This window comes from Hipposideros armiger, unplaced genomic scaffold (assembly GCF_001890085.2).
Source record: "Hipposideros armiger isolate ML-2016 unplaced genomic scaffold, ASM189008v1 scaffold_1, whole genome shotgun sequence".
NCBI lineage: Eukaryota > Metazoa > Chordata > Mammalia > Chiroptera > Hipposideridae > Hipposideros > Hipposideros armiger.
In genome coordinates, this window is record NW_017731351.1 from 8,567,296 (window position 1) to 8,578,370 (window position 11,075).

Sequence of the window (11,075 nt, forward strand, 5' to 3'; positions counted from 1 at the left end):
ATGCTGCTGGCAGTCCTGCCTGGGACCAGGATTACACACTTCTTCTAAGAAAGGCCTTTCTTACAAGCAACCGTGTATGTTTCTAATAACTCCCCAAATACAGGAAACTGTCAGATCAAAGACTATTTACAATGAGTCCCAACTGGGCCATCATTTGGTCAAGTTAATAAAGATTATGTTAACAGATCAGTAAAATCTGGAACTATATACTTCAAAGACCAAATCTTACGTTCTTCAATTCAGGATGAAACATTATGGATTTTAAAGGAAGCTGCTGTAACTACTCAGAAAGCAGTCATTTAGCAATTATGAGTACACGGTATTTTAAGACATGAAAAGGCCTCCCTCGTGCTCACAGCCCTGACACAGGGACCTCCGCAGCCGACAGCAGTCACTTCCGGCGTCCTTCTATTACCGCTTGAAACGGACACACTTCAGAGTGAGTTTATGCGTTTCCCCGTTCATGGGCTCAGGATCACAGGAGGCTCTCGTACTCGGCAAAGCATCAGAGGGCACGCTGCTGACGCAGTGCTCACCCACCCCCTTGGCCGTGACCCGGCTGCCACCCCAGACTCCTTGCTGTGAACTGTCTCGCATGGCGCTGCCTCATGATGACCACGCCACACGCTGACGTCCCCACAGGTCCAATCTGGTTCTGGAGTTTTAGGGTGTGGTGTCCCCAGCACAAAATCGGTTCCAGCTGGTGCCATCAACTCCCCCGCTTCTCTGCACAGTGAGGGAGGCCAAAAGGAGCCGCAGTGCGCTGGGCCTCCTGCCCCGCAGCTTCTGGAAGGAGACAAGTAAGGCGGAGGTGTTGCCCCGACCACAGACACCCACATTGGGCCTGGAAGGCCTAGAACTGTAATTGTGTGTAATATTAGCTATGCTGATCTTAGAACGTTTGAACTGAAAAAAATGTAGGGTTATTTCACAATTATTAGCTTCTAGCCCCAATAAGGAATCAGTAAGTGAAGCAAATAATTATTTTTGTTGCTTCCTAGATAATTCTGTGACAATGTGAGAGACGTCAATATAATGATCCAAAGTCAGAAGAGGTTAGAATAATGGGTTTTCATTGGAAACCTTTCCTCAATGAATAGATTCTATTGTAAAAATGACACTGCAACTTTGAACCAAAGGAAGGGTAGGCAAAACTGGTCAGCTCCATGCTCATAAAAAGGCCGCACTGCATTGTCAAAGGGATAATTTTAGGCCTTGCATTCTTTTCCAGCCGCCCAGTCTGATTGGCTCTGTTCTAAATAAGGTGGGCTGTGGCTCCCTGTAGCTTTCGGCCTGTAAAGCCCTTCCTAACTCTGCAAGATGATGTGCTACATCATCCCAGGGGACTAGGCCAGCGAAGCACCAGCCTGCTGCCCTCACTCAGCTGGGCCCAGGGCGAGGAGCACACCAGAGTCCTGTCTACAGGGCAGGTGACTTCCGAGCTGGCATTTCCAAGGAGCCACACTGGGCAACTGGAACCTCTCTCCACCTTCTGCATTCCCAGGAGCCTGGACAAATGCAGTTCTCTCTCTAGGTAATTTATAATTCCTGACGTTGAAAATACACCATTATTTCAGTAAAACCTCCAACCAACCGTGAGACATCATAGCCACATCAAACAGTCACACACTGTCTGTACTTGAAAGTTCTGACAGGCTGATCAAGTTAAATTCCTGAGGCAGTTCAGGATCTCAACCCCATTTCTAGAACCCGGTCCCTGTCTTCAGTGAGTCCTAGTGGTAACAGTATAACTTTGCAGAGATAGTGTGAGCAGCAAAAAGCACAGAACGGCCACTAACATGCATTGGAGACCAGGAGTCTGACCGCAGGTCAGCCCTTTGTCATCTGCTAACCGCAGCAATTCTGCTTCCAGAAACAGGCTCCTGCATTTCAAACGTTTCAGGTTTCATTAGAAAATTCATATACAAAATAAAAAATACATTTATCAAGAATAATGGTATTTCATTTATCAGGTTCATTTAAAACACAAGTTACAGCATAGAAAGAGGAATGACAGCATCAAGTCTTATCCATCTAACTGATCTGCAAAACGAGTCCCTTAAAAACACGGTTTTAATAGAAGGCAACGGTAGTTCTGTTTCCCAAGCTGTCTTCTTAAGTAAGTTCAGGGTTTTCTGCAACGGGTTTTACACGAAGTCGTCTCTGTACCCAGTGTAAAGCCGTGTCCTTTCCTCATCACCCAGGACTCAATCCCCCACATGTGGTCACCGGGGGCCTCTGTGGTCGCCCCCCACCTTCGCTGTGCTGAGGAATATGAGACCGCACTGACAGTTGATCCAAGTTCGAGTCCACAGCAGAGTTCTAGCATTAGATATCCGTCCTGTCTACATCTCAGGAAACGTGATGACGTCACCTGTGGCTACAAAACTGCGACTCCGCTGAGCTCTCTCTTCTTGAGTCTGCCCACTGGCTTCCCCCTCTGCCCACCCCTGGCAGTGCCACCTCCCCAGCAGGTTCCGGTTTGGGGGGAGAGGAGTTTGCTCAACGTCTTGTTTCATGAAGAACACGTTACAGCCCTACCAGAAATTTACCGCCTGTCCCAACTCCCTTCTGTCAGGGCTCCCAAACAGGTCCCCATCGGCTGTGGCAGCGGTGGCAGGACACCCCGTGTCAACTGCTGTCAGCACCGGGGCGATGCTGCAGGCTGGGCTCTCCCACTGTCACGTCAACTATTTCCAAAAAGCAAATGCCTTGTCATTAGCTGGAATCTACGAGAACTCAGTCTCTGGAGTGAAGGCGTCTGTGTGGTTCCGTCCTGTTTGGTTCCATGCACGTGACAAAGGGAAAGATGGCACATTCATCCTGGACAAAACTAGGCAGGGTGAGTGCCAGCCACACGGGAGGCTGGCTAGACAGCCCCACAGCACGAAAGGAGGCGTCAGCCCAGGGCGCGGGGAGGCACGAACAGCATCGGCGCCGTTACCGCGGTGGAAAGCCACCTCTGTGTGCTCCTCCGCGGCCCCCCCGAAAGCCACCTCTTTCTCCTCGGAAGTTCGAGCGATTTCTTTCCCGTCCGCGGCCGGCGGAAGTTCCTCCTCTTCCCCCACCCCGGGGAGCCCCACCGCCCCGATCCGACTTCGATTTGGGAGGGGGCGACTTGGGGCGCAGCCTCTCAATTTCCTCCGTGCAGCCGGTCAGGTAGGAGTTCGGGGCGCTGAAGTAGGACGCGTAGGTCTCCGCGTTGTAGTTGCTGTTGGTCAGGGTCGGCCCCACAGTGAGCCAGCCTGCAGGGAGGAAGGACAGGGCCTTGGTCAGTGGCTCTGCGGGACCCTGCCGAGCGAGTTGACGCCTCCGGCGCGCGCCTCAATGTCCCTGCCACTCGGGACGCGACGTCGCCCTTTTCACAGAATCGTGGCGCTCAGTCTGGTTCTAAAGACTTCATACACACACACCTCGTTTCTCCTCTCAGACTAACGTGTGTAGTTTATCCCCCATTGTCTCCGTCCAGGTTTCACATCCTGTGAGAAGAGCACTTAGAAAAAAAGGTCACCCACTACACCGGGTCTGGGCTCAGTGAAAACTTAAGTCTATGCACCCCGCCTGCCTGTGGCTTCTGCTTAAAACCCTGGAGCCGTCTGTCACCTTGGCGCTCCCAAACACAGCCAGCCGGGCGCTGGCCCCGGTCACGCAGCCACCGGGGGCTGCCCCTGCCCATCCGCGCCGCTGCCCTGGCGTCAAGCCTGTCTTCCTCCCAGGTCCAGCCTCTGTGCCCGCGACGGGTGAGCACGGACCCCGCGACGCTCTCCCGCCCTCCCCTCCCTCGGAAAGTGGGACGCCTAAAGCAGAGTGTATTTGAAGCGTCACTGCCCTGTGCAGCCTTCCAGCGCTTCCCACGAAGCCCAGATGCATAAGCCTGGATCCAAGGGCTTTCGTAAGAGGCTGGAACCAGCCTCCGACCACGTTTCCCAACAGCTTCGCTCGAGTGCAACAGCGACCCACCAGTGACGGCTTCCACGGTGTCGCCACCTCCGTGCCCGCTCCCTTCTCCACACTGTCAGCCTGCGGAACATCCACCATCAACACCCAATTCAAACGTACATCTCATATGAAATGCAGTAACTTCTCTCCCACAATTCCTCTGCACACGTCCTCCATAGGGTAAAAAGGCATTTCTGTCAACTACACTGCTAGACGGCTGTGCTTCTAAGAGGGATGATTTCTGACTGGTTAAATTGTATCTGAACTGGGAGGAACTACAATTAACTGTAAATGCCCAACAGAGACATCATCATGCTTTGGGGCTCCCCGGGTGTGGTGACATAACTGACACACTTCTGGGGGAGACAGTGGGGACATGCCTCTGCACTACAACAAGAGACATGGCGTCCTTTAGGGCAGCTCAAGTCACCTCTAAGAATTAGGTTCTTTATGTGAAAAGTCAGGGGCACAATATTTCTGTCCCAACCCCCTCAAGGTTATTTCTTAGAATATTAAATCCATCAGAAAATGCTATAAAATGCAAAATATTTTACAAAGATCACATTCCAAAATGTAGTAGCCATTTTTGTACACTTCATTCATCATTTAAAAACTCATTGGTATCGAATAGTACCTAGATACAATCAGGTTTTGGTACCATTTGAATAAAAACCAATAGGTATCTCACACTGGTCCTTATATCACGTAGCAGGTTCCCTGGTGAGCAGAGAAGGGCCCATCAGATCAAAGCGCACGTGGTTGCCTACGTGGCCACATTGACCACTGAACCTGTGAGAGTTTCGCTTGCCCCCTTCGAGTTTTGGAAGGGCTGTGGTGTTATAGAACACAACACAGAAACTTGAAGGTTTCATAATAAAAATAAATGCCATACTACCTCTTACATGAATAAAACATAGACATCTTTGCCGAGTAAACTGTAACAGGCTCCGCCTCCCACCCACAAACTCACCACCGCAAGAGTGTTTTGTTCCAATTTCTAGAGGTAGAAATGCTAAAAGAATCAAGAAGATTAACATGGCCTGGCTTCAGCGTATTTGACACACATAGCATAAGCCTTTTGAACAATGGTAACTAGTGTTCCTACAATATATGATACACCTCAGACAACTTCCTGGAGGAAGAGGTGTATCTCAATTGTTCCTACAATTATTTTCGTGGTTAACCCCCAACCACCTGTAACTTCCTCAAGCAGATTTTCCTTCCTAATTTTGTTTTACTGCAGCTAATACTGAAATAATTTTTGCAAGAATGGCCAACAATAAACATTCAGACGGTAGTTTGCAAGCAAAAACGAAAATTTGTATCTCTAAGACTTTGTTCAACAGGTACAGATCCAGATAGCAGGACATCCTATAGGAAAGACACAACGTATAATCTACAGTGGGTCACGTGGCTGCAGCTAAATGGATGAGAAGAGCCCCACTGAAGAGAAGTTACACATAAAAATGCGCATTAAGCAAACATCGCTACCTTAGTTGCTGCTTATGTCGATACCTATAACTACACTTAATGATCTATTCTCTCTACTCCTTAGGCATCACTTCATTGAACACGTAGTTACTGAACGGTGTGGATGCTGGGTAGAAAAAAGGAAGACCATCTTTGCCTTCCCTGAGACTGAAGCTGGAGACGGACTATAAGCGTAGCCAGAAGAATCTATACTGCAGATGACGGTAAGTGCTATGAGGAAACAGAAAACAGATTACGGAGAAAGAGTGGAGGCAGGGGGTGCAGTGGGACGCTGGTGGGTTTAGACGGGCTTGTGAGAGAAGGTCTGTCAGGTGTGAGTGAGAGGACAGCGGGCGACAGGAAGGACCTTGGCGTCCCTGAAGAGCAGAAAGAGGACTCAGATCCATCGTAAGGACCTTATTTCACACAGCACTGTGAGCTATTTCCTGATACCTATCTCCCGAGGAACCAGAAAGTCTTTCACTTTTCTGAAGTCCTACCTGGTCGAATTGTACTGTCTCTTCCAAATAGATGCAGGCGTCTTCTACCAAGACAAAAATGTTCAATGATGTGAAAAATTTCTACAGGCTTTTCTATATTGCCGATTTCAGGCTCTTCCGTGATAATCAAGTCAATGTCGACATTGGCATGGATGAAGTCACCATCGGTGCTACGCTTGACAGTCCCTTTGATCCCCATAAGGCAGTGTTCCTGCAAAACATGAGAGCAGACCCATCTCATCCATCAAGTCACATTCATATCACTTTACATTTCAGGTGTCCCCAATGCCAAAACACTCCTCATTTCTCTCACTCTCTGGGATACAGTGACTATGGGCAACACAAAAGGAAAGCCTGGATTTCTGGATGTGGAAGACTGCCGGGAAGCTGGGTATGAGCTATCCCACTGGGGCTGTCACATGTCACATCGCAGAGCTGAGTCAACGACCAAAGGGTCTTCTCCTCTGTGACATCTGACGATAGCTTGTTTTCAACAGTTATGGAAACATGGCATTCAACTTTGGAATGGCCTCATATGCTCCAAGATCAAACTATATACAAGGTGTAAGTAAGGCTTTATTTTACAGGAAGAGAGGGCTCTAAACAGGGTGTAGACTTCTAAATACTGAACATAAGCAATGTGAAAATCAAAATTTTGGTTTTGTTTCTTTGACCTTCTCTATTTAACCCGGATCACAGGAGATTAAACAAAATTTAATCTCTCACTTGACTCCATGAACTAATAGTGCAAGGGTGGCTTAGGTTCCCTTCAAAAAAAATTTTCCAGCCCATGAAAGACTTAAAAGACCTTCCCACCCGTGGCTCCTAAATTGCGAAAGACTGAAGTATAGCTTCTGAAAGCTGATACTAAGGGCAGTCGGATGAAGCAGAGGTTCTCAGGGATTCGTGTGTAGGTTCTTAGGGCCCTTGTGTAGGAAAAAGAACGGAAGAGGAAAGAAACATTCTTCTGCTGGCCAACTCTGAGTCTTGCTGCCGAGAGAAAGGGGAAAAATCTGCGGGTCAGAGGGACCAAAGTGCGTATCTGATCTAGAATTATGGCAATTTAGGACATAGAGGAACACATATCACCTTCCCTAGCAGAGTGGAGCCTGATCTCATACATAGTGAATGAAATAGCTTAAAACACTAATTTGAAAGGACATATGCACCTCCTATGTTCATTTCATTGCAGCATCATTTATAGTAGCCAACGTATGGAAGCAACCTAAGTGCCCATTGATAGATGAATGGATAAAGATGTGGTGTGTGTGTGTGTACACGTGTATACACACACACACACACACACACACACACACACACCCTGGAATATTACTGAGCCATGAAAAACACAATGAAAGCTTGCCATTTGTGATAGCACAGATGTACCCGGAGGGTATTGTGCTGAGTGAAATAAGTCAGAGAAAGACAAATACCATATGATCTCACTTATATGTGGAATCTAAAAAACAAAAGAAATGGACAAACAAAACAGAAGAGAAACAGACTCACAGATACAGAGAACAAACTGGTGGCTGTCAGAGGGGTGGAGGGTAGAAAGATGAGTGAAACAGGTGAAGGGATTAAGAGGTACAAACCCCGTTATAAAATAAATACGTCGCGGGGATATAAAGAACAGCAGAGAATATAGTCAATACCACCATTGTAACTTTGTATGGTAACAGAACGTAACTAGACTCATCGTGGTCACTCTGTAATACATGTAATTATATAGTCACCAGGTTGTACAGCTGAGTCTAATGTAATACTGTAAGTCAGGTACACTTCAATTAAATTACCTTGGATGCATTACTATAATGCTCAGTGCCATTTGTACAAGTCTAAGATAAGGACCTTTCACCAAAGCGAATTAGACAGTACAATCGCTTGCAAAAGCCTGAGAGAAAATAATGCAAATAAAGATCCAGAAACAGTGCAGGCGATACCTTTGTTCTCTGGAAGACAGCCTTTGGATCTAAAGTCTTAGTCTTCCCAGGATTGTTTTTATTGGTTTTAATCCAACAAATATCTTCACATCTTCTGTAACCCCACTTGCGTAAACACTAGAAATGAAATAATTAAAAAAGAAATCCTTAGCTAAAAGCATTAATACTTAAAACACCCATCCAGCATTAAAAAACTTCCTCAAGGTTTGCGACACTAAATTCCAAGGTGTCACAGGAATTTGGTTTTAGTGCAGCAAAAGAAAAAAGGAAATGCTAGTCTTTAACTATACAGAATACATATATAACTTCTAGATATTAACTTCATATAGTTAAATATCACAACACAGGAAGGCTACATAATACTCTAATTCTTCTATTGGGTTGTGAGAAAAGTCACGACACATTTTTGCAATGAAAAACAGAAAAAATCATGACTTTTCTGACAACCCAATAATACCACCTTCCACTATCATCAACAGAAAGTGAGTATTCACTCAGCCTCTCTTTAATCATAAAATAATCAAAAAGATACTTTGATTCTGGCCACCTCAATTTTCTATCCACTGACAGTGCTAAAAACTGTTGAAAATGTTCTAATTGATAATTTCTTTTCAAATGAGTCTTATAATTGTTACTTTTATATAATACTAAACCTCAGAAAATTCAAAGACCTAAAATTATTATGTATGTCTCTTTACTGGGTAAAGCTTTTCTTTCATCTTCACATAACCCAGAAAAGAGAGATCTGAACCTTCATGTCCTAGAATCTGCTACCTATGAACACATGACAAGTATCAGCTACGCGTCACTCGTGGCATTGAGGGCGTACCACGTGGTGCTGTCCAGCTGGGAATACAACCTGAGTGAGACAGTCCTTATCCCAGCTGACTAGAGAGCAAAGCAGGGAAATAGGGAAACGGTGCTGTGCAATACTGCTGACACCAGTCAAGACATTTACACACAGCAGGGCAAAAAACTACGTACGTTTCAGGAACTCTCTTGATGTGAAAGGAACACACACCTTAAATGAAACCTGGATTTTTATTTTAAAATCTCAAAAATCAAGGTGTCTGTTCCTGTCCCCACAGATTTGTTTTATACTGAATGTTCCTCAAACATCACAAGGCCCTAAGTACTTAGAATAAATTGAGATGTTATAATTTGTTTCACCCATGTTATTTTTCCAATGCGATCTGGCTTGTTCCACTTGTAACTCAGGAGTTTAAAAGTATTCAGGAGAATACTTTATAATGAGAGTAAATGACACTAAGCAGCTGGCTTCTGAGCTGTAATTTAGAGTTTCAAATCTCTAAGCTGTTCTCTTCCAGCAGTTGTAATAAATCACAGTATTATTTACTCATCCCTAGTATTCGTTAGCTAAGGGGTACTGCCTTTCATATATTTTCTTCTGAATACTTTTTCTTAAGATTATAGTACTATTTAAGAAACAAAATACAAAACATGAATCTTCAAACATCTTATGCCTTGTATGTGTTATATTTTTTTCTTATGAATTTAAAAATCCACTTTAAAAACACTGTCTTACCACTCTCCCAAGGTCCAATCCCTCCCCGGAACCACACCAGAGAAAAATAAATGATCGAGGTGCTGCGATCTCATCAATTTCTAACTTCATAATCTATAAGAAACCAAAACAATATGGCATAAAAATATTGTTTCCCATTCATTTGAAATTCAGAAGAACGATCTTTAAGGTTTATCAGGACCTTCAGTAGGTGTATTCTTTAAATGCATTAATTTTCGTTAGGAAACATAATGGACATAAAATTTTATCCTTAAAATGTCCTGTTCTACTCGTTTCCTTATTCTATAGCAAGACAACACACACATACAAATACATACATTTACTTTTATATGGAGAGCATATAGGAAACCACAGCTATAGAATTTTATAAGATGTTGCTTGTGAACAACCCTTTACAGATAAAGAAATTGAAACAAAAACAGGTTAAATTACCCCAAAGTTAGGGGCAAAATTAAAATGAAATATAATAAGAAATGTCCAGGGAGAACTTGGTTTCCTGTATCTATAGAACAGTTCTAAATAAAATCAATCAATTTTATTATAATTATTTTGTCTGAAATCCCAACAAAATATAATCTATATTTTTGTTTGCCTTACATGTGTTGAGTGTGTCACATTACAAAAAACAGTTCTTCAATAATTAAATCTCTAAATTTTGGGAATACTGTATCATGTATGAACAACTATAGAAGTGATTGTTTTATATAGTATGCTTTTTCTTTCAGCTCTGTAAAAGTTAAGAAGTTTCAGAGACCACGACAAAAGCAAAAATTCAATAGTTTCATTTATTAAGAAAATAACTTCTACCTGAATAACAGGTCCATTTAAGTTATAACCGATCATCTGTAAGTTATCTAGTTAGAAAAACGTTACTTGACAGTAGTAATGGAAATAGGTTACAATACATATAACCTGTTTATTTTCATACTTCTAGCTTTTTAGGTCTTGGAATCTCATCTGCTATTCTAATAGGAATCTGAATAAGTAACTAGCGTGTACAGTATGCAGGACTCCCAAGGCTCAAGGTGAAAGACGTGCTCTTGATATTCGCTGCTGAGCGGCTTCCAGACAGGTTGTACAGACATTCCTTCCCATGGTGTTTAAGAATGTCTACTTCACCATATCCTCATCGAAATGGGTAATTAATATATATTTGTCAGTTTAGTAAAAAGAAAAGAAAATTGGACATAAACTTCATCAGTCTCTGACCAGCAGTCAGGCTGGACTCTTCACTTCATCTAGCCAGTGTGAGGCTGGTCAAGGAAGACACGGGCTCCAGTCACAAGTGACAAACTAACAGAGCTTCTGCCATAAAGCAATTCCTTATATGCATCTGGAAAAGTTTTGTCTGGCCCCAGAGCCCTAAGCATTTAACTTTTACATGACGGCCTAGAGCGAGTGCTAATAGTTAGTATAACAAATAAAATGTAAATAAGGAAAGTATTAGGGTTTCACAAGTCTCCTGTTTCCCATTCGAGTCAGCAGTGGTCAGTGTTTTGGTTACGGATTCAGGCACTTATTTAAAATACCAACACTTCATGTTTAGCGTGCAATGTCTGAGAGAATGATTTGCTTAATACCCTTCACTGATGTGTGTCATCACTCATCTTCAGCTAAACGATGTAAACACCTATGTAGGAGTGTGTGTGAGTGTGAGAGTGAGAGTGAGAGTGAGAG

At 44.0% G+C, this 11,075-nt stretch overlaps 1 protein-coding gene across 1 annotated transcript in view; it reads right to left on the reverse strand.

Annotated features, from left to right (window-relative positions):
* Nucleotides 1–1,937: 1,937 nt before the first annotated feature.
* METTL14 (methyltransferase 14, N6-adenosine-methyltransferase non-catalytic subunit) overlaps nt 1,938–11,075 on the reverse strand; it is an 18,420-nt gene continuing 9,282 nt past the window's right edge. Inside the window, exons 8-11 of the mRNA XM_019627014.1 lie at nt 9,399–9,491; nt 7,853–7,969; nt 5,910–6,120; nt 1,938–3,245 (exon numbers count right to left, since the gene is read on the reverse strand). Of these exons, the coding sequence (XP_019482559.1) occupies nt 2,941–3,245; nt 5,910–6,120; nt 7,853–7,969; nt 9,399–9,491 (726 nt within the window). The 3' untranslated portion in view covers nt 1,938–2,940. The remainder of the gene's footprint in view (nt 3,246–5,909; nt 6,121–7,852; nt 7,970–9,398; nt 9,492–11,075) is intronic.